This window comes from Varanus komodoensis, unplaced genomic scaffold, assembly GCF_004798865.1.
Source record: "Varanus komodoensis strain SLA01 unplaced genomic scaffold, ASM479886v1 scaffold17, whole genome shotgun sequence".
NCBI lineage: Eukaryota > Metazoa > Chordata > Lepidosauria > Squamata > Varanidae > Varanus > Varanus komodoensis.
In genome coordinates this window covers 10,869,464-10,895,518 of record NW_025335505.1, presented here as the reverse complement: position 1 = coordinate 10,895,518, position 26,055 = coordinate 10,869,464, and the positions used below count along the sequence as shown (strand labels likewise).

Genomic DNA, 26,055 nt, shown 5'->3' with positions numbered 1-26,055 from the left:
CCGAAAATAAAGCATAAGTAGTGAGCTATCAAGAATCTACTTCACTATTTCAGTGTATCGGCTATTCATTAAACAGAGTAGGGCACAAACACTTCCAACAAGGTCTGCCTGGCACCGTCATTATTTGTTTTTCGGTGCCAGGCCAAGACCTTTTTATTTAAAAGTTATTTTAATTGTTAATTGTAGATTGCATTTATTTACTGGTTTTTACATTTATGCCGCGATGTCTCTGGATTTTTAAGGGTGTTTGTATGATTGTTTATATATTTGTTTTGTGAGCCACCCCGAGGCTTTTTGCGAATGGGGCGGCATAGACATGTTCTAAATAAACAGACAGACAAACAAAAGGATGCCATAAGGATCCTCACTCAGGACCTGAAATTCAACCCTTGTGAATACAAATCAGAACCACTGCATCCTCCCCATGATGCAATGCTAACCAAGAGCACCTGTGTTGCACCGTCAGGTGAAAGCGAGTCTTCATTTTAAAAAAGAGCAACACACACAACATTCTGTGGGATTTTCTGATCCATCTGACTGATAAAGGGCTTCCACAATCCTGTACTGCACTTAGATGAAATTTTTCCTAGCAGGAAGACTGGGCTACTCAATTTCTCCTACATGGAATGGAATTGAATGGTACTTTAGGTACAACTGCGTTAAGCAGTTTCTTTCACCTCAGCTAAAATAAAAATTGCCTGCTTTCCTTCAACATTTTGTGGATTACAGGAGTAATATAAAAAGATGCTTACTTGTCTTTTTGCTTCCCTTAGCTTCCTTTTGAGAGCGGTCAAAATTCTTTGCACTTCCCATAGTCTCTCCTCTTTGGATAAATCTTTGATCCCCACCTGTAGGTCTCGGTGCAAACAGTTCAAAAGGAACTCCTAGTAAAAGAAGTATACCATATTCAGCAATTTGATTCACTTTCCAGACTTCACACCTCTTCTCCTACAAATGGAACATAAGGCCAAAATCAAGTATTTCATTCTGTGTCAAAGTACGCTTCCAAGATAGTTCAAAAGAGATTCCTCATGATACTAAGGCTCCAGGAATCAAACATTTAACATTAAGAAATCTTCAAGGCATTCTTTTCTGAATAACACAGTCACTGGTGATTATGCAACTAACATAGCACAAAGATTATATTTAGATTTCTTAATTTCTGGAAATATTCATAGGTGTTAAATCTATTGGGACAACTTCCCTGCCAAGAATGCAAATAAATTTATTTTTCTAACCTATCGCTTAAATTCAAGATTTTGCAAATGCTTTTCTTTGTACTCTAACAAGGTACTTTTGGCTCTTTTTCTTTCAATCATTGATTCTGAAATGGCTTTCTAACACTGTAGTGTCTTCCCTCACAGGATTCCTCCTCAGAGCAGTCTGAGGTCTGTCATCATCTCTTCTGTATAGCTTTCTGTATATTCTTTCCACCTTCTCTTTATTTCCTTCTTGTTGGATAGTGCATCACCTGTTTGTCTTTTAGCATTCCAAATCTAGGTTTGAATTTCCCTTTGATTTCTTGGATCTTCTGGAAGAGGGCTCTCATTTTTCCTCTTTTGTTTTTCTCTTCCATTTCTCTAGCAGTAGCATTACACTGGATACCACTCATGTAAATGAACACCATGTCTTTGACATGACCATACGTTTCGGATCGTAAGTGAAACATATAAGAACCTTAACAAGAAAATAGAAAAAATGGAAACGCACCCCCCTCTCCTCATGTAGAAAATGGTAAATGCAAGTTTGGCAAATTATAGTAGTGACAAAACAGAGTTATAAGATTGAGGGATGGAAAACAAAAACAAGTTATATAGCTAAATAGTTTCTTACTGGCTATATACAATTTAATATATACTATATTTAGAATTAATCAGATGCATAATATCTAATATAAAATAAAATTAAAAAGCTGATACAAATCAATTATGAGAGAAATGGAATAAACTGTTTCAGTCCAGATAAACATCAACAGAAAAGAATGGATTTCAGCTGAAGACCAACCTGTCTCCTAATTTCTTCTTTGATGCTCTCTGGTGTTTCTGGTAGAGCCGGCATTGTAGCCATATTAGACCAGCGAAGAGGCTTTGTCACAGGTTTTAGAATCACATTTCCAAAGAATTCTTGGACATGAGTGAAAAGCATATACAGGACACGGTTGCTGATCTGAGAAGACATAACAGTCACAAGTGCACTTCAAAGAGAAATGTCTGACTACCGCCCAAACATCTACACTTTATACCAAATTCTAATACACCTAACATGTATAAACATTTTTTCACCTTTTGTATAATGTTTGAATTTTCTGTAAGATGAAGACTGAGTCTGAAATCATCTGCTGTTCAAGTGTAGTTGTAATTTGATCTATTTGGCTATCTCTTATTTTTGTACTTTTATTAATCACACAATTATCTGAAAAAATAACAGTTGATATATTGGAATGCAACAGTTAGCAAAAAGGAAATATGTCCCCCAAATCACTATTTCATAACTCTGAAGGCTTAGATTCTTCAGAGCTGGAAGCAGTCCCGAGGTTTATGTGAATGGGACAGCATACAAAAATTCCAGATAGATAGATAGATAGATAGATAGATAGATAGATAGATAGATACTCACAATTCTGGTATGTTTGTTTTGTTAGTTTTGGGTTCTGAAACTAGACCAGATCATCTTCAGGGTTGGGAAGGAATTTCCAGCTAAGTATGTATGGTTAAATAAGTGGTCTTCGATTTTTTCTTTATTTCCCCTTTAGGTTTTGATTTGACTTGCTTGTGTAATATGGGGCACTCCCCTTTGCGTGTCCCTTTCTGTCACACACCTTCTCCTACTTTTCAGTGCAACATGACCTGGCATGCTTGAGTTCATCTCTTACATAGCTCATATGTGGAGCAGTCTGTGATAAGGTCAAGCGTGGACTAAATGGTCTTTTCACACAAAGTTCTAGGACAATGGCAGAAGCGAGCCAGGAAATCTGCAAGGCCCTTTCTGGTAATCTTTCCTTTTTTCCTTTCCATTTAACCATTGGACTTATGCTTTTTAGGCCATATTGCTCTAGTTGAACATGTTTCTCACAACTGATATTCAATGTGTTGCGTATGCATCTCTGACATTCTCACATAACAGGAACCAAAGACATTAGTCTGGTCAGTTCCCCAAAGCATTATAAAACTGATTAAGAGCAATGTGTGCTTGTATGTTTAGAAGTATTCAGTGCTGCAACACATTTTGTTAATCTACGGCAGGGGTGGGTTTTCCAAATATTTTTGCCCTACAACACTCATCAACCTTCACCACTGACTATGCTGCCTCAGGCTGATGGGAGCAGTGGTCCTCCAAATATTTTGGCCTACAAGTTGCCTACACCTGGCCTAGAATGCTGGACGCTATCCACGAAAAGATAGCATATTGTAAGCACAATGGCTGCATGTGTATTTTATTTATTATTTATTTATTTACTTATTAAAACATTTTTATGTCATGTTCAACTATGGCTTTGTGAGGTGTGAATGAGCCTGGCCTCCTCACTCCCCCTCCAGCACAGTGTTGAAGCATCAACTTTTGATCAAACACAGCTTGCTGTGTCATCAAAACGACATTAAAAAAAATTACCTAATCTTCATGTTGAGGACTCAATGCCATTGTATCACATGAAAAGATTTGGACTGCACTCAACCAACTGGTTTGACAACATCATTGTTCAATAATAAAACTGAAACTGGACTACAACAACTGCAGTGGTCATGCAAATGCCAGAGGCTCTACAGGTCTTTACAGGCAACAATCTCACGCAGGGAGTTTTATATATTTATTTTCAAGTCTCTGGCACTCCTAGTTTTAGAAATCAATTTGAATAATATGACAGGAAAGAATCCAAGATAAGGAGGCAGGCTTTTTAAAAGTCAGTGTTCCTGTTTTCCAATTCATCACTGCTTACAGCTAGATTAGCTTGCTCACAGCCTTTGTATATCATATCTATATGAACAAGCGCACCCAAACCTGTCCACCTCCATTTCATTTCGTTGATCTCCTTAGATGTCACTGTGAGTCTAGGCAGGTAAATCTCATTGAATGACATAATGAAACCTCCTCTGGTTAAGCAGCTAATTAAGACTGTTAACTAGAAATTAAGGTACACTTAAATCTGAATTCAATTAACCAATTGTTATATTAAAACATGGTAAAATTGCCTGCAACAGTGCTTTCTAAATAACTCTTTCCCAGTGCAAATTGTTTTGGCTTCTTTGGTTCTTTTCAATCAACTGACGATGTTAATGCACTTCAAAGATGGAAATAAAAAATACATCCATAAATATAGATTAAGGGCACTGGAATGTATGGCTATCATACATTCACCTTCTTGTGCATATGTGCACACGTGTACGTACACACACATCAGGCAACTAAATATGTACAGTGATCTCCGCATCCTATATTGAGTCCTGTGTAGCTCTTCGTGCTAAAGACATTTGATCATCCTCCGCTTTTAACTATTTAAACTGGGACTTCTTGGGATGTGAAAAATAATAGGCTGGTAAACTGCCAATCCACAGCAAAATAAAATCCAATCTAGTGCTAATTAAAAGCCTATTTTACTTCTGACTCAAGTGTTTAGCAATGTTTGCCCACATAACTTCAGTTCAATCCTATGCATGCTTATTCAGAAATACTTCCACATTTCAGCATGATGAAAAGATTTAAAAAAGTAAAATTAAAAATAACCAGCTGTTTGGCCTGAGATGTTAGATTCCCAAGTTCCTACCTAATCTGTTATCAGCATGCCAAAAAATAATTGTTATATCTAAGTGATCCAAGGTGTTAAGCAAATAAGTAAAATTAAGGAAAGGGAGACTATCTGAAGCTCTGCAGTCTCAAGAGTTTTGGTAGGCAATGTAAGGGATAAAAACCAAATTCTGTTTTGCTAAGCACTTGATCCTTGTGTGGGAGCATCCATATTGTCTTAGTTGGCTTTGTACCATCTGGAACGATGTGCTGTGCAAGTACAGGTACCTTTCTTAGCACACCTGCTCACTAACAGTGGTGTAACAATCTAGAGTTGAGGCTGAAAAAGGGTAGATGGCAAGGGGCGGCATAGAAATGTTTTAATAAATAACTAAATAAATAAATAGATGAGTCCTTTCATGGGACCATTAAGTTTGTCCTGTTGGTCCCCACCAATTTGTATGAGGGTATGAACTTCACCTCAGTGAAATTTAGATCACCTCCGCCAAGTTCAGAACTGCTTGTGAAGAATATGGGAACAGAGTCCAGCCTTCCGATAGCAGAACTGCAACGTATGAATATAGGCAGCTAGGCAAATCATGACACATACAGAATGAGCAAGGTGATTTCTAAAACTTCATTTAAAACAGCACTTTAAATATATGTTGGCTGGTACATGTACCTGAACTGTTGGACTTAGCACTATGGAAATATTCTGGATGTTCATTTTTGTTTCCAACTCCTTTGCAATGACATGGTCCATGTGCACAATCAGCCAGGAGATCAGGAGAAAGTTGCACTCGGGCAGCTCCTTCAGGAGACGCTGGCATTCCTGCAATTTGTCAGCCTCTGTGCTCTTCCCACAAGCATCCTCAAAGCGAGGCATCAGCTCCTTAGTAAGCAAGTTTTCAGGCAGTTCACGGAGATATTGTTTCAACAAGCTGGCTACAGTGTTGGGTTCATATTCCTCCAGGTTGGGAGATTCTTCTCGGTCATATGCTGCTTTTAGCTCATCCACCTTTGATTTAATTCCTTCAAAACATTTGGAATTATATTTTTAAGATCTGTGGATACAATTCAACCAAATCTACAATATTTAATTTAGATGGCCATCATCTTGTTTTATTTATGTCTATATTACCTGTCCGATCTATACCGGCTCAGCATAGCTGACAGACTTATGAAAAACTTATTGTAAGGCTGATAGCTTTATTGCAGGAAAAATATATAGTAAAATCCAACTTTTTATCTACTCAGAAGTTAGTGGGGCTTACTCCTACACAGCTATCATAGGAGTCTATCTTTAATAGCTAATGAAAGCTCTTCTAGCTGCCATGAAAAATGTTCCGAGACTCGTCGTTAGTACTATCTTCATATTTGTACAGCCACAAAACACTGGGTAAACACTGATCACTGAGGAAAGAAAGGGGAAGAATAAAAGTATGTAAACTGGAAGGATCAAAGGAGAGAAGAAAGGAAGGAATGATGGGCTAATCCCTACTTCATGAGAATAGCAGCAGGTCAAGATACAGCAGTGGTCAGTGGCCAATGAGAACTTTCGGGCTTTAGAGGGGAACATATCCTTTCATCTTGTCTTCAACAGTCAATTTGGCAAAAGGCCAATTCCATTATTAACCTGCTAGCAAGAAGAGGAGGCTTTTTCTCTCCTGAGGTAGGTGCAGACCCCATATGTGTGATGCACAGAGACCAAGAAGAAGAACTTTTGCAGGATCTGAGCAGGCAGTGACTAACCAAGAAAGAGATCTTGCAATTGTGGTGGACAGCTCAATTAAAATATTGATGTGGCCCCTGTGGAAAAGGCAAATTTCATGCTGGGCTAAATAGATAAAGAATTGTAAATGAAAATAACAACAATATAACACTGCTCCAGTCAAAGTTATGGTATGGCCACACTTAGAATAGTGTAAGTTCTGGTCACCATATCTCAAAAATGATTCAGGTGAGTTGGAAAAGGTGCAAGAAAAAGTGACCAAAATTATCAAGGCAAGGGAACAACTCTCCTCTGAGGAATCTTAGAGCATCTGAGACTGTTTAGCTTAGGAAAAAGTCTAGGAATAAGAGACACAACAAAGGTGTACAAAATTATGCATGGTGTGGAAAAAGTGGACAGGTATGTGTTATCCTTTCTCAGAATATAGAATTCAAGCTTATCCAATAAAGCTGAGTGATGGGAAAGTCAGGAGAGGTAAAGGAAGTATTTCTTTACACACTGCCTAGTAAAACTGTGGAATTCACTGGAAAGCCATCATTTTGATCACTTTAAAAGGGCATTTGAACATTCATGAGGGATTATGATGATGATTTAACATCTACACCACCCAACAGCTGAAGCGATCCGTGGCTGATAGTCATGATGGCTCTGCATGCCAGCCGCTGGGAACACAAGTGGGAGGGTGCTGTTGCAATCACATCCTACTCATGGGCTTCCCACAGCCAGTTGGTTGGCCAGTGTGTGAACAGCATGCTTGGCCAAACAGACCTTTGATACGATCCTGCATGAGTCCGTCTGTGCAGGTTTATTCTCAAGGCTGTTATATTGAAACAGAATGGCTTGCTTCTCTTTACTGTTCTAACTGTTGCCTGAATGGTTTCAGATGTTTGCATGCATTCTCTTTCAAGCCTAGATACAAATCAGTGCCCAGTTCCATTATCAAGAGAAACATTTTACATTAACTTGCTTTTGCAGTGGCAGAGACAGGCTTAATAAAGAATAAACGACAAGGAACCTCCATTACCAAAAAGCCCTCCAAGGGAAAGATAAATTACTGTATTTCTGGAAGAGACCATGCCATACAGTGCAAGAGAAAGTGCAGCAGCAGCTTCCATATTTGCATGTCACTAACAAGAAATGTTCGCATTTATCTCCAAAACAGTTACTTCCTGTGCAGTTGTTGCCTTTAAATTCTGCCTCTGAATTTGCCTTTCACATCTTGTCAAAACAATTCATGCACTGCATTTAGATTGCTGGCATGATACGTCTCACAGGTGGCAATCAAAACTCAAAATACAGCTGTATAATTAAATAAATGACTCAAATCATTGTTACTTTTAAGTGGGTCGAGGTTACACAACTACTGTGACTGTTAATTATCTTGGCATGACTACAGGAGGTTTTCTTCAATCCAAACTGAAATCCTCAACTGATGTTCAATATTTTCTCTGTGTTTTAAGATACTTACTAATGAGGACTCTGTGTATAAATCCCTTTCAAAATGAACATACATGAAGAAAAAGCAATTGAATATACTATCTGGTATACTGCTAGATGAATTGCTTTACTACTGGCTAGCACTACATTTTTAATATATTGTAAATAAAAATACATATCAAACGGCCAAGACAAGACCCATAATTTCTGATTATGTATAAATAGCTATAAACTTCAAACTGTTTATACCAGTATAGTCCTACTGAAGTCCACTCCTTGTTTTAAGGAAAGGAGTTGGGAAGTACCACATGCCAATTTTCCCTTTCCATCACAAAGACTTGACTGTCTTATTTTTAGCTACTATGTTCAGCAAGCAGGTGGTAGATGGCTCAGGAAACTGCCTGGAAATCAAAAGTGCTGCTCTAGGAAGGCAGAACTTTTATGGATCTCTGTCCTCAACTAAAGGATACTGGAATTGCCAATTTATTTATCTATTATATTAATATCCCACCCTTCTTTCTTCCAAGGAATTCAAGGCAGCTTATATCGTTCTCCTCCTTCTCTCAGTCTTATTCCCACAACACTACCCTGCGATGTAGGTTGAGCTAAGGGTCTGTGACTGGCCCAAAGTCACCCAGTGAGCTCCATGGATGAGTGGAGACCAGAACCCAGATCACCTGAATCCCAGTCCACTGCACCACAGTTCACTTCCCCATCCTGCCTGTTCTGCTATTTGGGCTTTTTTGCCCACTTGGCTGGAATGTGTTGGAGGGAAGGCGGCTGAAGAGGCTGGAAAGGCCTCAGGATACCTAAGTACTTGGGTTCTCTGGTCTGCCCACTAAAACACTCACTTCTCCAAGGTGGAGTTCCCAGTGCTGGAGAACAGCCAACGCAGAATCACGGAAGAGTTGGAAGGGGCCTAGAAGGCCATCAGGTCCAACCCTCTCCATGTCAGCTGCAAAAGAGGTCAGTCAGTGCTCCAATTCCTCTCAAGGTGAGAGTGCTGCTTCCAAACAGACTAAACCCAAGACAACCTATGGTGAACCCAAAATGCTCCATAGGATTCCTCCCTGGACTATTTGTGGAGTATTTTCAACTGTACCTATATTTCAGTGAGCCTTCCAGTCTCAAATTTTGACCCAATTATAAATTCAGCAGCAGTTACAGGAAACTGTTGATAAAGCAAAGACACTGCCTTTAGGAAGTGGTGAGGATGGAGAGCTCCACTGCGACTTCTCATTAAGACTGAATGAAAAGAACGAGAACTCTACGTTCAGCTGAGCCACTATTATTATTACCTGAAACTCTGTAGATGCCTTCACATTTCATGCCGTACTTCTCCACATAATCTATACATTCCCGGAAAACTGCTGGCAGGCAGATGCCATCATACAACATGGTCCTTTCTGCTGCATCTGCCAAAGGGATTCCAAACACAGGGCGATGCCTGGGGACATCCACTGGTGTCACCTCTGCCTCTTGAGCAGGTTTCTTCTTCTTCTTCTTCTCCTTCCACTGTTTGACTACATCTGCTGCTGTCAAGTCTTTCGATTTTTTCTCTTTATGCTTTTCTTCCTTGTGCTTATCCTCTTTATGTTTTTCATCTTTGGGTTTTTCTTTGATCTTAAAATCCTTTTCCTTCTTTTTGGAGAAACTTGGCTTCTTGAATACATGAATCCCCTTTGAGCGCTTTAACTTGGAGGGACTTTCGGCTTCATCACCAGAACTGTCTTCCTGGAAAGCTGCATAGCCTTCCGCTACAAGGGAAGAAAGAAGTCATGAAGTACAGACAGTGTCAAGTACTTAACCTAGTTAGAAAAAGGAGAAAATGTCTTGTTAAGCAAAACTGATACTTACCAATGCACTCACTTTATCTTAAGCAGGAAAGTACTTGTGGCTGATTCAACATCAGAAGGATATACATTATATCCTTGTCAGAAGGATATACATGAAAAATTTACCCGATATATACATTTTTCATGAGAGACTCATGAGTAAGGTTACATGCTGACCCCGACACATGGAACATCACTACAATCTTTGAATTAACTCCAACTTGCAATGCAATCCTTAACATTCTGGTTCTTTGAAGAAAATCTCACTAAATTCAGTGAGATAAGCAGACTTAGAAAGCTTAAGAGTTGCCAATTCTGTTTTAATCATACAAGACAATACATGGGCATGACAACAACAAGAATGAATTGCAGAATGAATTGTATCTAGGTTATTTCTCAGATCCTGGCTGATTTCAAAGGGGGGTGGGGGGAACTGTCCAAAAATGTCTAGTTCCTATGATCAACATAATATGTTGTCACAGTCTCATATCAACATTTTCGCAAGCAACACTAAAAAAGGCATGTGAAAAGCCCAAAGGATACAATCCCAATTCTGAATCAGTGACAGCTTTGCTAATGACTTCAGCAGCAAGTAAAGGATTATCATCCAAACTACTTTGAAGTCATATTTAGAAAGAAAAATTTCCAACAAAAGTTCTTTAGGTCTTTTTTGTCTAAGCATGAACATAGGATTACACCCATAATTGATCACTCCTTTTAAAAACTTTTAAACCAGATAAACTAGAATACAAATTTATTAATGTACTCAGGCATACTCTCTAAAAAGAAGGAAAACTTACTTTTCAATTCAATAGGAAAAGTTGTTTCAACCATCCTGACACTTCATCAACTACTTGTGCTCATGTGGATTATGTAAACTGCTTAATTTACATGTGATTTTAGACTCATACTGATAGGACAAACACTTATTTCATTGCAAATTATTAGGTACTTTACAACTTCTGAAATGCAAGCATAGGAGTCTAATAAGCTACACCTCTTCTGCAACCAGCCCTGCCTATCCTGTAGGCAAGAAAAGAATAATAGATTTTTTGAATGTAAACACACACCCATCACTAATTGCAGCATATGTGCTATAAGACATAGGAGGGAAAGGTTCAGAAAAGGTTTCACAAGCAGCTTTGGCTTTTTAAGCTTCTAAACTTTGTGGAGAACCATCTTAAATGTTAATGGGACTTTTCACAATATAAACTGGAACAGAAATAGTACAGACTTTCAGAAACATGCTTGAACAAAGAAAATAATAAAGGTTTTGAGATTTCAGATTTTTAAGTTTATCCATTACTTCAAAGAGACGGTGGGGGGGATTTCTTCCAACATAAACAAAATCCATTCCCCTTTTGACTCACATATTCTGTTTTCCTTTTTGTGGGCCCACTATAGTTACTGCAGGCTTCTACTCTTCCCTTACAGTATAGCTCCATAAATGTCAAACTCCTTTACAACTCTTCATAACTCTTGGGACCATATGTCTCAAGTCCTTTCTCCAACATGTTAACTTTCTTAACTTCTGTCATCTCCTATAGTCACCAATCGGCAATTCTAAGCATATTTAGCTAGAGTTTAAAAAAAAAAAACTAAACCAAAATTAAACCTTCATTGTACATGGTGGAACTTACTTCCAAGCAAACCTGTATAGGACTGTGCTGTAAGAAACTCAAATTCTGTACATTATCTGTCAGAACTTCAGAAATCAAAAAGAAAATTCGAATGCCACCATTTTAAAATTTTTACAAAACCTGGACTCTAAAAGAGATATTAATATTTAACAAAGTGCTAACAAATTAGAGGTCATCACTAACAAAAATTGCAAGATAGCTCCCTAATTCAGAGCTAAGCACCTTAATTTATCTGCGTGCCTACTTACTCTTCTGTATACAAAAAATGTACAGTGGTTATCGCAGTAGAGAACCAAATGCACCACCAATCAAGACAAAGTTAAAAAGTAACTTATTACCTTAAAGTGAAGATGACACTATATCACTGTTCCCCTTTGGAAACACATTTACAATCCTTATTTAGATGTTATAAACAGTTTACTATTTTTACAAATAACCTGACAGACTGACAAATGGTAAGGAAACCCACACTAAAGGTTTGAGAAGAACTGGTGTTAAGTTTTTTATAGCAAATTATCATGCCTTGAAGAAGAGATGCTTACACTGAAAACATTTACACTGGTGGTATCCACTAATGTGATAAATAAATCCAAAAGTAATAAGTATCAACAAGAGTCACACATGCAGAAAGGTACTTGACTTTGCACAACAGCCCACTGTGGATAACAAACCATGGTTAAGTTGTCGCATCATTCAAGCGCAGCAAAATTTCTGCAGGGTGCTTTATAAAGGGGGTGCAAAAGTAGGTATAGAGTTATAGAGAGTTCCTCACCCCTTTTTCTTTTGGGGTGTTATCAAAGATAAGATATTTTCAAGAAAACTACACACTGTTGATGACATGAGTCAATTCATAAGAGAAGCATGCCAAGAAATTGATAACAATAAAATCCTCTCTGCCAAAATGCGCTTGAGTGTAGAAACTAGACTGCAGGAATGTATAAATGCTTAAGGCCAGCAATTTGAGGACTTAAGAGATTGTACTTAATTGCAATTTGTATGTCATCCTTATTGTGACTTAATAAAGCTATTGTTTTTATAACAAAAACTGTATATGTTGATGATTACATATATAAAACTGTATACCTACTTTTGCACCCCTCTGTATTTCATGAACCCTGGCTTGTTTTAGGCTTGTACTGACACATGATGGAGTGCCGTATTGTCTGAATCCAGCACAGCAACTGTATTGTGAACTGTTGGGTACAGTCACAGAACTGCTCAAAAAGAGCAGTAAAAAGCTACTACCATTCTTGCCGAAACCATTGCCAGCTTTTTACTCTCCCCTCAACTTGGTTTTTTTAGAAATCACTTATCATTATTTCCAAAGTGACAACCACACCAAACTACCCAAATAGCATACGGGGTGGTGGGAAGGGCTGTCAGTGGTTCTATAGTTTACTATTAGTTTACTATTTATTCACACAATAAACATATGCAAATATGTTTGTATATTTTTGACAGGGGTGGTGGTTTTCCACAGTTGCACAAGTACACAATTCTGAGTACCTAAATTGGGAATGCCTGCCTGGCCAGTATCCTGCTAAGTGCCCTCTGTCAAACATGCAGCAGTTCCCAACCATGGGCGTTGACCCAGAGAGCATGTAATTTGCCTACCTGGTTACTTTGTGTTTTTTTAACCACTGTCAAATTGAGAGCTGTCAAGAGAAAGCTAAACCATGAGGGATCTTTGCAAGTGAATGAAATTGATGGTATTTCCCCTCATTTGCAGTAAAGTAATCTGGGTTTTCCGTTCCCTGTGTTTCTTTGTGCCCCCCACACTTTAGTCACATTCCTGACTCTCCAGCCATATGGGAAAGTGAGAGCCATTGATGCTATCCTTTCTCCCCAAGCACTTCTTTTCTTTTTAAAACTATCTGGCAGTATCTATATTTGTATTTTGAAAGGGAGATGTGCAGCCATAGAATGTCTGTCTGTCTGTCTGTCTCTCTCTTAACTTTTGTATACCATCCCATCACAAATTTCTTTGGACAGTTCACAATAACAACAATAAAATAGAATACAGATAAAAGTGTATATTTTCTTGGTCAAAAAACAAACAGAAAGATTTAGCAAAGAGTTTTAAAACATAAAGGTTGTCTTCTGATAGCTGTCAAAATTAATGTTCATGAAAAAGGGACAGTCTCTTGCTCTTCACTTCTGAAAGAACTGGAGACTCAGGAAAGTGAAGAAAGGGTGGTAAACTACTGACAGCCTTTCAATGTGCTACTGGGCCACTTTGGCAATCACTAAAAGCATCTCCAAAACAAAAGCAGAAGGAAGAAGGAAAAAAAGTTGTGGTGAGCACAAAAGGCTTCATGATCATAGTTAGTAAAGGAGAAAAGGTGCTTTAGCCACCAAGTGCCCTAAAATACTACCTGTAGAACTGAGAAAGTCCTCAGTAAACCTAATCATCTCTCAGGTGCACTGTGTGTTGTTCAGTGAACAATCAACCCACTGCTAATTATTCAAAGGATGGGTTGTGGTGACACGAGAACTCAGCTACTGGGTCATGAAATGCAATACATATTAAAAAGCATACAAAGGTCATACAGATCAAAAAGCTACCTACTTCTTTTCTCTTTCTTCTTAAATTTTCCTTTTTTCTTTCCATGTTCTTTTTCATCATCGGATACAATATCTGGAGGTTCATGAAGGCTGTCATGAGGAGGTGAAGGCTCACCAGTTCGATATAAGCCAGGGAATTTTGTTGGGCTGATTTCTTCAGAGCTTGGCGTCCGGGCAAGACTCCCACCATGCTCCACCCTGCGGTGCTCACTAGGGCTGCTGGTCGGAGGCAGGAAGCACTCCGTCATTCTTACTCTCTGGCACAATATCCTGTTACCTGTCCATTATGCCTGCAAGAAGAGGAACAAGGGTTTCACTCAGAATATTCTACAGTGCAAGTAAATGCTGTCAGCAAAGAATTATGCATTGAACCTTGTTTCACAAAGAATTAGCCACATGATATAAAGGAAATTATGTATGACATTATGCACAATTGGGTACAAGTTTAGAAATCTGCAATTTAACTACAACCATACAATACAATGTAATTTACAAAATTTGTTAAAACAGCTTTGTAATACTGCCTGAAGGGATAAAGCATAGCTACATTCTGAGCTCTACTTTTGGGATGTGGCAAGCTAGGAACACCAGACTTTCTTTTGCAAGATTTGTCACCTGTCCCATACTGAAGACAATCACAATTTTCTGCTGGAAGTTCAATGGCCCAGTTCATACACAGCAACAAATTATTATTTTTTTAAACCTGAGATTGTCATGCACAGGACCCAATCACGCCCAAGGAAAGTGAGAGCAGCTAAACAACCCAATGATGCTCCACTGCTAGGTTGCTTAGTACAATGTGTGATCCAGGGGCTCCAGCTTTCTGGGGGAAAAGACAAGTTCAAGTTGGATACATCATGTTAACTAGTCAAATGATGGAAGATTGCTGAATTGTTTAACCACTCCCACTTGCAGTCGCACCAACAGCAGCATGTTTTGACATGTGAACTGGGTCAATGATGACAATATGATGGAAAGATATGGCACACAGTTTCATATGGACATATTATAAGGAGTGAACAATCCAACAACCAGACAAGCCAATCTGATGGGAATATATTCATTCTTGGCTTTCTTAGCAGGCTATAACACGAGGGTTAATCGGTCACATCCAGCAAGTCGTCAGTAAGCTATCCATCCTTAGGTTTAAATGCAAAATAGGGTAAAAATTCCAACTAATTTGAAATGGTCCTGGAATCTGAAGTGGATGATGGACAGTATATAAATGTATACAAATAAATGCTAGATGCTCTGCCCCAACAAATTAATTGAGGATGGGCCCTCTAAATAAATAAGCTAGTACATCACCACATCATATAACACAGATGAGCTTGGCTACTAAGATCAGGACCATTGCCATCAGAAGGGAAAACCTATCCTCCAATTTAGATAGTAATCAAAAGTTCAGTTTAAAATCCCATTTAAAATGCATTTATTTATTATGACAGCTTACATAATCCTTCTTTCATTCCTTTCCACTTTATCCTTACAATGTCCCTGTGAAGTAAGTTAGGCTGAGAATAAGTGACTGGCCCAAAGCTACCCAGTGAACTTTGTGGCCAAGTGGGGACAAGAATCCAGGTCTTCCAAGTCTTGGCCCAGTACTTTCACCTCTACACCATGATGACTCTCCTGAACTATGCTGGCTTTGCATGTTTTAAAATTACTGGGTGCTACCTTTAGCAAACCTGGAAAAGCAAACTACAACTGGTTTAAATATATAAATAAATCCAATGAAATGCTACCATTGCACAGCATGAGTAATACCAAACTAGCATGGCGTACTTGAGAAAGTTACGTCCCTGGGAATCCTCAGAGGCTGTTGCTTTTACAGGCAGCATTGTTCAAGGACTTCTTGGGTGCCAAGCATAACCAGGGGACTTGAAATTTGAAATGGGACTCAAGCACTTCAACAGAAGAAAGACTGAGATGGAACCTTCCGAATATCTAGAGGTACCTTTCAAACATCTCCACTAGAGTTTCAAAGGACAGAGAGAATCTTAGCTCATGGGTTATTTCCACCCAGCATGCTTCTCTTTCTTCCTGGTTCTCTGTCTTTGCCCTACACTGCTAGTTGCTCATTATTTTTCCCCTCCTTCATGTCAGCTCTCAAGGGGGGATAAATTAATATTTTGGAGGAAGAAGGCAAACCCAAACAAGCAGTTTACTAGAGCACCATTCTGAGGTATGTCTCTGCTAAACAGCATATTTCCATCCCACAGTCTAGGAACTGTTTTGAGGTAAAACTATAAACATTCCTGTGAGAATCTCTTGTCTTGGCTATCACTGCCTTCAGGCTGACTTGCAGTTCCGTAAAGTACACTCTGTCTTCTCAGATCAAAAGTATATCAAGCATATCTACATACTGGTAGAACAAGTTCAAAAGAAAAACAAAAAACAGCATCATGGCATTAAAATTATCAGGACAACTCATAATTCCCATGTGAATCACTCTGTCTGCAGTTACTGTTAATGAAGTTTCACATGTAAAGCAAGGACCAAAAAGTGGATGATGCAAGTGGTACTAATATGTTCCCCCCCACAAGACTAATAAGTTTGCTGGGGTGACTCAGATTAAGGAAATGGTATGAAAGGAAGGGGTTAGCAAATCTGATCACCCACGACTATTTTAAAATTAAAGTTGGGAGCTCCGTTACAAAATCTCTTGTGTTACATCATATGCAGTATTTTTGTCGAACCAAGTACTTCAAAATGCCTATGCAGTAATCCAAACAAAAGATGTATCCTTCTGCAAAGATAGCCCTCTATTTCAGACTCTTCAGTGTCATGTATATCTGAACATGGAGGAACTTGCTTCTCAGTAAACATACATTGCAAACTTCAGGATTCTAAACTTAAAACAACTTGAGTTCTCAGCATTTCCACTGATTTTCAAGCCCAGTGACACTGGGAGAAGGCAAGTGTGAAAAATGAGTTTACATAAGAACATAAGAAAAGCCATGATGGCTTAAACCAAAAGTCTATCTAGTCCAGCTGAGCACTGGGCTGACATTTTCATTGAGTTGTCTAGCACTACCCCAAGATCCCAGTTTCTGTAAATAAGATCTTTTCAGGTGACTGAGAAGGAACACAAACAATGTATATATCACATACAAGCCTATTTTAATACATTTCAAGTCCCTATTTTGTAACTAACAGCTGCAACGCTACTTAGAAGCCCATACAATATGTACTTTTCAAGTTGGTTATGAGTAAACATTTAGATACAATTCAACCTTTATCATCTGAAGTTTTCTTCAAACATCTGTTGGAAGAAGGCACAAACACTGAATGTTTCCTCTCTTACCTGCTTTGGAAAACTACTGGTTATTCTGATTTCCCCAACTGCACTGCTTCAGCTAATTTCATGTGTTCACACATGCTCATATTTAATCACATACTAGCAGGAAAAAATATCTTAGCTGGATGGTCAATCCAATAATTTTTTTAAATATAGTGAACTATAAAAGACAGGGCAAAATCCAAACAAACTCAGAAACTTTTTGGTCTTACTGATTTCTGTAGGAGAAAGAATTAAGCATATAGACACTTCTCCCTTTGAAGTCAGTGGAAGCAAAAAGTTGACTGAATCATGGTCTATAGAAATTATACCTCTTCTTCTTTGACTACTAGTTTGGAGTACAGGTATCTGGTGCTGGGCTAGCAGGACAGATTATGGATTCTTCCGGTGTACTGCCTAAACCACTGCTCAACAGACTCCCTATGTGAGATCATCAGTACCATGGTTCATCAAGCATATAATTCTTCTGGGGCAACTAGGGTACTGCATTGTAGTGGTTGCATTCTACCAACTTTGGCTGGTACACCTTGTCTGGACAGTGATAGCCTGGATTCAGTAATCTATGCCATCTCTCAAATATATTACTGTAATGCCTTCTACATGGGGCTACCCGCAAAGACAGTATGGAAGCTAGAGCAAAATGCAGCAGTCAGGCACTACCTGGGACCATGTGGTCTAAACAGATAACCCTTGTTCTGGCCCGCTCGCACTTACTGCCTATATCCTTCCGAATCTAATTTAGTGTGTTGGTTTTAATCTAGAAAGTCCTCCATGACTTGGGACCACAATACCTGATGTGGTCTCTTCTGACCACAATGTACCCAAGCACTATGCATAACAACGGAGGCCTTACTTCAAATGCCATCTTCAAGAAAAGTTTGTCTGGTGGCAGCAAGCAGGGGGACTTTTCTGTGGTTGGCTCCAAATTATGGAATGACCTCCCCACTGAGGCCTCCCTGACACCAACATTATCATCTTTCCAGCATCAGATTAAGGCTGTCCTCTTTGCTGAGACATTTACCAACTCCAAATGGTATGAGGGTGGGGGTGGAGCATGGTCAGCTATTTTTCTGCAGGCCTAGCAGCATGGTCTGGTTTTAAGCATTTAGTTATAAAAATCTGGTTGCGAATATGTTTCTAATTTTTAATGTAATTTAATTATGCTTTTGCATTTTAATCTATATTGCACTACTACTGGGCAGAATAGAAATCAATCAGTCAATGGAATTATACTCAGTTGTATAATATACCAAAAACAGCAACTACAAAATCTACAATTAAACTATAAAACTGCACATTGGACATATATAATCTTAATATCTAGGGGGAAAAACCTTGAAAACCTATTTGAACTCATGCATTTTCAAGGCCCATTTGCAGGAAGACAGCAGTTCTGCAGATCTCACTGTAGTGGTGGGATTTCAAAACTTTAGTGCCACCACTGAAAAGTTTCTGTACTTATTATTTGCATTTCAAATTTCTAAGAATCAAATGACAGAAAACAAAGCCTCTGAGACTTATCTTAGGGCTAGTGTGGGTACATACTAGAGAAGGCAGTTCCTGAGATATCTTAGTTCCAAGGCCATTGAGAGCTTTATATTGAGCCAAATAAGTATATACAATTGGCACAATACAGTTGAGCTGGATGGAGGAAACCACATTTTGGCCAAGTTTCTCTTTCTGAATGGACATCAAATCAGCCCAACAGAGAGAATATTGCAGTAATCTTAGCTGGAGTATGAATGACTGAGGACAGGTCCAATTTCTCCAGGAAAACTGAAGCTGGCAAACAGCAAAAACTAGTACAAAGCATTCCTGGCGCCATCATAAAGAACATGATGGCATGGCTTACATTTTGTACACAAGAAACACATTCACTTTAATGAAACAAAACAGCATGTCAAAAATGCAGGCAAATATAGACTTTCTCAACAGACAACTTCACATATGTGACCACTACTCATATAAATAAAAGTCTCACTCCAAGTCTCAAAGTTTCCAAAGAAATCAAACATATATGTTATCATACACTTGTCTCCAAAACACATTAAAATAATATGTGCGTGTATGTCTTTATAAACATCAGTTCTCAACATTTCAATTTTCTTGTCATACTTAAGGCACTTCAAAGAAACCAAAGGTCAGGGGGAGTGTATTATGTGAGTTTAATGTGAAAGGCACTGGGGAGTAAGGAAAGACTTAAAGCAAAGGATGCAGTAACAAATAGGGCACAGACAAGAGAGACAAAGCCCGGAGGTTTCTCAAAAAAATCTTGTAAAATTTTACAGACTGACTAGTATCTGTATTCCCCAACTGTTAAGTGCAGCAATAGTTTTTCATCTATTCTTTTCCTTTCATACAAACGAAGAGACAGGCCAAAGTCTTTTTAGTATCTGCACCATAATAACCAAGCAAAAGTAGCCTGAATGAATCCACTGAGAGCCAGTGACTTTTCGTTAAGAGTGCTGGACTGTGCTTCAGGAAATCTGGGTTCTAGTTCCCACTTGGTCACAAAGTTCACTGGATAACTTTGGGTTAATCTCTGATTCTCAGCTTAACTTACCACACTGGGTTGTTGTGAGGATAAAATGGAGAGAGGAAACATTTGTAAACAGCTTTCAGTTCCTTGGAAGAGGGAAAAAAGCAGGATTTAAATGTAACAACAATCATCCATCTCAATCATCCATCAGGGTTCTTAGGATGCAACCAGTAAGGGAAGACATTTTGAGAGTTGGGGTTATGCTGAAGGTCATGCCTAACTTTTAGGCTACCCGTTGCTTAATCCTGCCCAATATATATTTTGGTTATATGAATTTTGATATATTCATACATATATTCCCCAGCTGTATACAAAATCAGTGCTGAAGAACAGATGTGGAGAAATTTTACCATATTGAGAACAGCACCTGTTGGAATACATATATATGGACACACATATCTGTATCCTAGGGAAGCCACCTAGGAAGGCCTTGGCAATGATCGGTGGCCTACAAATACATATAAATAAATAATAATTGAACAGCTTCTGCTGATGCCAATTTTAAAAAAGAATTTCCATTGAAGAATGTAAGAGGTATCCAAGATCAGACCAAGGGCCCATGTCATCCAGCATGCCATTCACACATGGCCAACCAGCTGCCACAGGAAACCCACAAGCAAGACAGCACCATCCTGCCCATGTTCCTCAGCAACTGGAGCACTTAGATACTGGAGGCTGCATATAACCATCAGGACTAGTAACCATTCATAACTGTATCCCTTTGTCTTTGCATAAGGACACATAAGTTTGCAACTGTGACGACACAACAAAAATGTATTTTCTAACAACAGAATTTGCACCTGTAGTGTTCCATGTAATCCCACTTCCGATATTTCTTTTGTTTCCATGATCAGATTACTTACACAAGCTAGTTTTCACAGATGCAATAACATACAAACCAGCTTTAAGATTAATTATTTATTCTTCAAGCATCCTGCCGGACTCTCAAAGAAGCTTGATGATGAGTTGTGGCTTGTCCTGCTGCAATACTAATCCATGCGAGCAGATAAAAATGGGTGGGGACTCATAGGTGGAAGATACTCAAATATTCAAAGGATATGTTATACTCAAAGAGTGCAGCTTGAGATACTAAACACCGCCTTATAAAAATTTGATTGTGTATATCATTCCCATTTCACCCCGTCTCCTAGTTTGCACCCTATCACCAACACCCATCAGTAAGAATTAATCCTACAAAAAAAGCGAAGAGGAGGAAGGACTAACCACCTAGATCCCAGCCCAGGTTCTGAGTCAGCCTTCAACAAGCTGGTGCCCTTTAGCTGTGTTAGACTACAATTCCCATATCGGCTGGGGGACACTGGGAAGTGTAGTCCGATGCATCTGGAGGGCACCATCTTGGGGCAAACTGCTCAGAAGTACTCGGAGTGTAAGAGGGCACCGCACAGGGCTGCGCGCGCATGCGCACCGCAGGGCGCGCCTAAGCGAATGCCCATCCCCACCGCGGCGGCGGCGGCTGAAGAGGCAGCCACGTTCTTCCTATTGCTTTCCTTCCTTCGCCACTCACAAGTCGCCTTACAGGACATGCTACGGCCGAGGCAAAGCGAGAGGGAAGCCGAAGCACGGGGAGCAACACCTACCTGCAGGAGTGGGTGGGAGAATCCCGTCACCTGCACGACGGCCGCACTAAGCTCGGCGCCGGGCTTCCGGCGTCATTCCGGCTCCGCTTCACGCCCCATCTCGCCGCCGCCCGTGTATAAGCTCGGGTCTGGGGAGCGGGAGGCGGCAGATCCGAGGCGCATGCGCGACCGCCCTTTTCCTTCACCGCCACCCTCTCGCTCGGGTCGGCTTCTTCCAACCCTTTGGCTAGAGAGAGCAGAGGCCGGAATTAGGCAGCGCACGCGCGTGACGGCAGGGAGGGGCTGTCATAGCCGCCGAGGAAGTGAGCTTAGCCCGAGCAGCCGAGAGCAGGCGGTTGCGCGTGCGCACTCGTTACCACGGTCTTCCTTAATGCTTGCATAACGGCTAGAAAGCCCGGCTCGCGCTCTTCCCGCCCTTTTCGGTTTGATGCATTTTGGGAGATGTAGTTTTTCTCCTCTGCACGGGCAGGCGGAAGCGAAAGAGAATTTCGAGCGAGGGGATTAGTTATTGCCATCGATCATCTCATCCTGGATTGATATTCGTGTTACCAGGATGAATGGTGGCCCCTCGGAGCCGTTAAAAATGAAGACACGGTTTCCATGTTACTGTTTTCAGCTGGGAACACACCTGCAGAGCAACAGTTCGGGGAAGGCAGAGATGCAGCGTGTTTTTGGTCTTGAACCTCTAGAAGACCCTGTGAAGTCGAAAATACCTGGGGATCCATCTTCCTCTCAATCCTGGCCTAAGTGTATTTTATGGAAAGCACAGCCTGGCTGTCTCTTGAAAATTCAACTTGATTGTCAGGATGCAGTAGCAATAACTTATTCTGGTATTGCTGCTTGGTGCAACCACATTTCCATCATGTCCTTCCTTCGAGCAGCTCTGGGCAGCATATATACTGGTCACACATATAAATATACCCCATTCTATATCCTAAGCTGGTTTCGTTTATCCCTTGCTTTGTCCATCTCTACGCTTCTTGTCCTTTTCCTTTAAAAAAAGTTTGGCAGTAAGTTCAATTTTTTTCCAGATTTACTAATAGTTTTGAGATTTTGATTCCTAATTTATTATTTCCACGGCACTCAAGTATAATCCTTGAACTTTTGGACCCCTGTATTTGTGTGGCAGTTTGCCACCTGCTTTGGGTATTCATTTGAGACACAGCTTTCTTCAGTCTTACATATAATAAGTTCTTTGTTATTATTACTGTGGTCATGTAATAAGTCCACCACAGGAATGTGTATGCTTCTGTTCAGTAAAAGCATGCACGGTTGTGGTTATAAACACCCTGATCAGTCTTTATAAGCGTTTGGGTAAAGACCCTGTGTTGTATAATCAACATAGTAGTATAGCTATTAATTTACTTCCTGTATCATAGAATTAACACCAAGAACTCCAAACAAGTATAACATGAATTAACATGCCTGCAATTGCAAAGGTGGTTCAGTTCACCTCTTCAAATTAAATCTTACATTGAATGCAAGATGAAGCTATTAGTCTCTAAAGGTAATAGATACTTCAGCTGACACATACACTTACATCTCGCATTTCAGATGTAAGCAAACAGGCAAGAGCATGTTAAGGTGCACTGGCTTCTTGTGAAATTCAATATGCTGAGATCAATCTGTCTCATTTTTAGGCTGCCTAATATGGGTCTAGTTACTTATGAAATAATCTCCTATTTCCCAACTATTGGTAAGCTCACCCAACAATGAACCACCCTCCTATTGCTGCATTTAGACTGCCAACCAGTGTTATAAATTAAGGAAGAGAAAAGGTTGAAGGACTAGATATGACATTTCAAGACACTGATGACTTTATTGTTCGGCTTATGTTACACTCATAAGTACTTCAAAACCTTTTGCATTTTATTTAAGGTAAGACCGATACGTTGATCTTTTCCAACAACTAAGGCATAAGTTTCTGATACAGGGCAGTGGTTTCAAAGCTACCAAGACCCCAAGATGGAATTCAACCTCCTACAACCAAAACATTTTGTTTGTTTGAAACTTTTATATACCATCCACTACTGAGGTCTCAGGACAGTCTTACAATAAAACAAAGTAGAGCACAGCATGCACATTGATTTTCTATACAATAAAACTCCACATTAAAATCAGATTCAAACCTTAAAATAATGGGAAAATTAAAAGGTTTTAGCCTGGCACCGAAAGGAATAGTGTCAGCGCCAGGCAGACCTCTCCGGGGAGGTGGCTGAGGCCCCATCAGTGAGGGTGTTCAAGGAAAGATTGGACAACCTCATATTGGGATTACAGGAGTGGAGCCGGCTGGAGCCCAGGGTCAGACTAGATGGCCCAGGAGACCCCTTTTGGCTCGCTTTTTTCTGTTTCTATAAGTTGGAACAACCCTAGGCATGCTCTGCTAAAGCAACTAAAATTAGTATCACAGATTCTAACTTAGACATTAATATTGCAGCTTCCTGCCAGTGCACTGCATGAAAGTTTGGTAGGCTGCTTCCCCACTAGGTGTTTATTCAGGAATAGCCACTTTCTTAGTTTACCTTTTATGGGGAATCTCTATGAGATAATCTGATCTTTTTAATCTTGTATTTTTTCCATGATTCTTCCATCACTTTTCAGGGGAGCAGAAGAATAGTGTAGTTTCCACAATGTAAATAAGCAGCGTGCTACTTTCCTAAGAGGAATCCTCTTGAGTTACAGTGACCTGCTGCAGGGGATGCGCACTGATACATACATGTTCTCTTATTACCTTTCCCATCATTGCCATTTATTAAGTTTATTTATTAAACTTATATTCCACAACTAATAGTCTAAAAGGACTCTCTAGGTGAGGTTGGAATGGAATGATAGTCTCTCTCTGTGGCTCCTTTGGAGAGTACTGAATCAGCCTCTGACATCAGCATTGCTCTGAGAATTGGCCCATTTCCTTCAATAGGGAAGGCAGGCCTTGTAGTCAGTTCCTCTCTCCATACGGTTTGTCACAAATGTCCTGAGGTTGGTACTGAGTGATCTCTCAGTATCAAAGGCTGATGAGGACACTTCTGCTCAATTAAACACTTAGCTACAGAATCTTCCCAACATCCGGTTTCATGCAAGTGCAGGGCCCATGTCTATTTATTTGCTGTATATCCTGCCTTTTTTCTTTTTTAAGGAACTTACACCATTATCTTCCTCCTGTTCTCAATCTTATCCCCTCAACAAGCCTGTGAGGTAGGTTGGGCTAAGAGTCTGTGACTGGCTCAAATTAACCCAGCTGGCTCCATATGTGGGATGCAAAGAGACCACAAAGAACAACAACCCATACGTAAACCTTCTGTAGTTATAAAATGCATTTTCAAAGGGTATTTCTAGGATGAAAACTGCCCAGTTTAAGAGAAAACTGAAGGTCATTATAAACTACTTTAAAAACATGGAAATTGTAAATTAAGACTGCAACCTTAACTTGTGGACCACATAAACAGAAAGATGTTGCCAAGTACCACATATTCTGAGCAAGTATAAATTTAGGGTCTGTGGAATTAAACTTTGCTATAGTCTTTTTGCCCTCATCATCTTACAGCTAGTGGCCAACAGTGAACTAGCAACAGAAATGTATAAAGTTGATATATTGAAAAGATTATACAGGAATGGTTCTTTAGAAAGTTAAACCTCTTAATACATTCTTTATCCCAGGGTTTGTGTTTATACAATATTCCCAAGACATTTTCTGCTTACATTAGTTAGAAACAGAAGCTGGAGTGGACCAATTTCACTGATTGTAATTACCTTATTGCCCTGATTGTACATTTACTCAGAAGTGCTATTGATTTCAGAGTAATATAGTTCCAGGAAAGTATACTTAAAATCACTTGGCCACCTCTAGATATATTATCAAAAATTGAGTTACCAGATTACATTTCCAAGTCTAGAAATTAAAACGATCAATAGAGACTAGATTACAGTAGTGTTTGATAATTCCTCCAGCAATGTGTTTTCCATTGGTCTTGTTTATAATGATACAGCCTTAATTATGAACAAAGACTATGACCAAACAGCAACTTCCTGAGTTTTGCAGAACGTATTATTTTATTATTTTAATGAATTGTAACAATTTCTATAATCTACACTGAGTGCCTTTTTTTTTAAGAAAAATGGGCAAAAATAGCAATAAAAATAAATTTAGCCTTTATTTTGCACTTAATCACTGTAGAAAAAAGTGCAATTCCTGCCAACCCCCCCCCCCCATGCACTAACACAAAACGCTTCTTTGGAGTTGTATATTCAACAGAACCAAGTCACCCAGCTTTCCCTGGATTGTCCCACTCTGAGCCACAAGAAAGGAACTGTAGTCTTGAAACCTCCTCCCAGAAAAACAAACCATCCGGACAGGTGCTGACACTTCTACGTACATAGAAAAACAACACTAGAAAATAAGTTAGGTTGAACCCATCTTGCTTATCGGCTCATTTGTTTATGTATAGAAATCTTTTCATAGTGCAGGGAGGATATAAGAATGTGCACTAACTTGCAACCAAGCAGTCTAAAATGCAGGCAATGCTTTACTGCTTTGTTCTGCTCAATAAACTGGCCCTAGTCCTTTTTTAAAATATAATTTCCTATGACCAGTGATTGCCATGTCAGGATAAATTGAGAGTTGGGGATTTAGAGCAAGAATTTTCAGGCTTTTTTATTATTCATGTAAAAGAACTACTCAAACTAAAAACAATA

At 39.4% G+C, this 26,055-nt stretch overlaps 1 protein-coding gene across 2 annotated transcripts in view; it reads right to left on the bottom strand.

Annotated features, from left to right (window-relative positions):
* The window catches only part of RALBP1 (ralA binding protein 1), a 30,014-nt gene extending 8,388 nt beyond the window's left edge, over positions 1-21,626 (bottom strand). For both annotated transcript variants that reach the window (XM_044426324.1, XM_044426326.1), the window contains exons 1-6: positions 21,367-21,626; positions 13,933-14,218; positions 9,187-9,645; positions 5,402-5,751; positions 2,005-2,166; positions 753-884 (exon numbers count right to left, since the gene is read on the bottom strand). In XM_044426324.1, the coding sequence (XP_044282259.1) occupies positions 753-884; positions 2,005-2,166; positions 5,402-5,751; positions 9,187-9,645; positions 13,933-14,176 (1,347 nt within the window). In that variant the 5' untranslated portion in view covers positions 14,177-14,218; positions 21,367-21,626. The remainder of the gene's footprint in view (positions 1-752; positions 885-2,004; positions 2,167-5,401; positions 5,752-9,186; positions 9,646-13,932; positions 14,219-21,366) is intronic.
* Between the last annotated feature and the right edge of the window lie 4,429 nt (positions 21,627-26,055).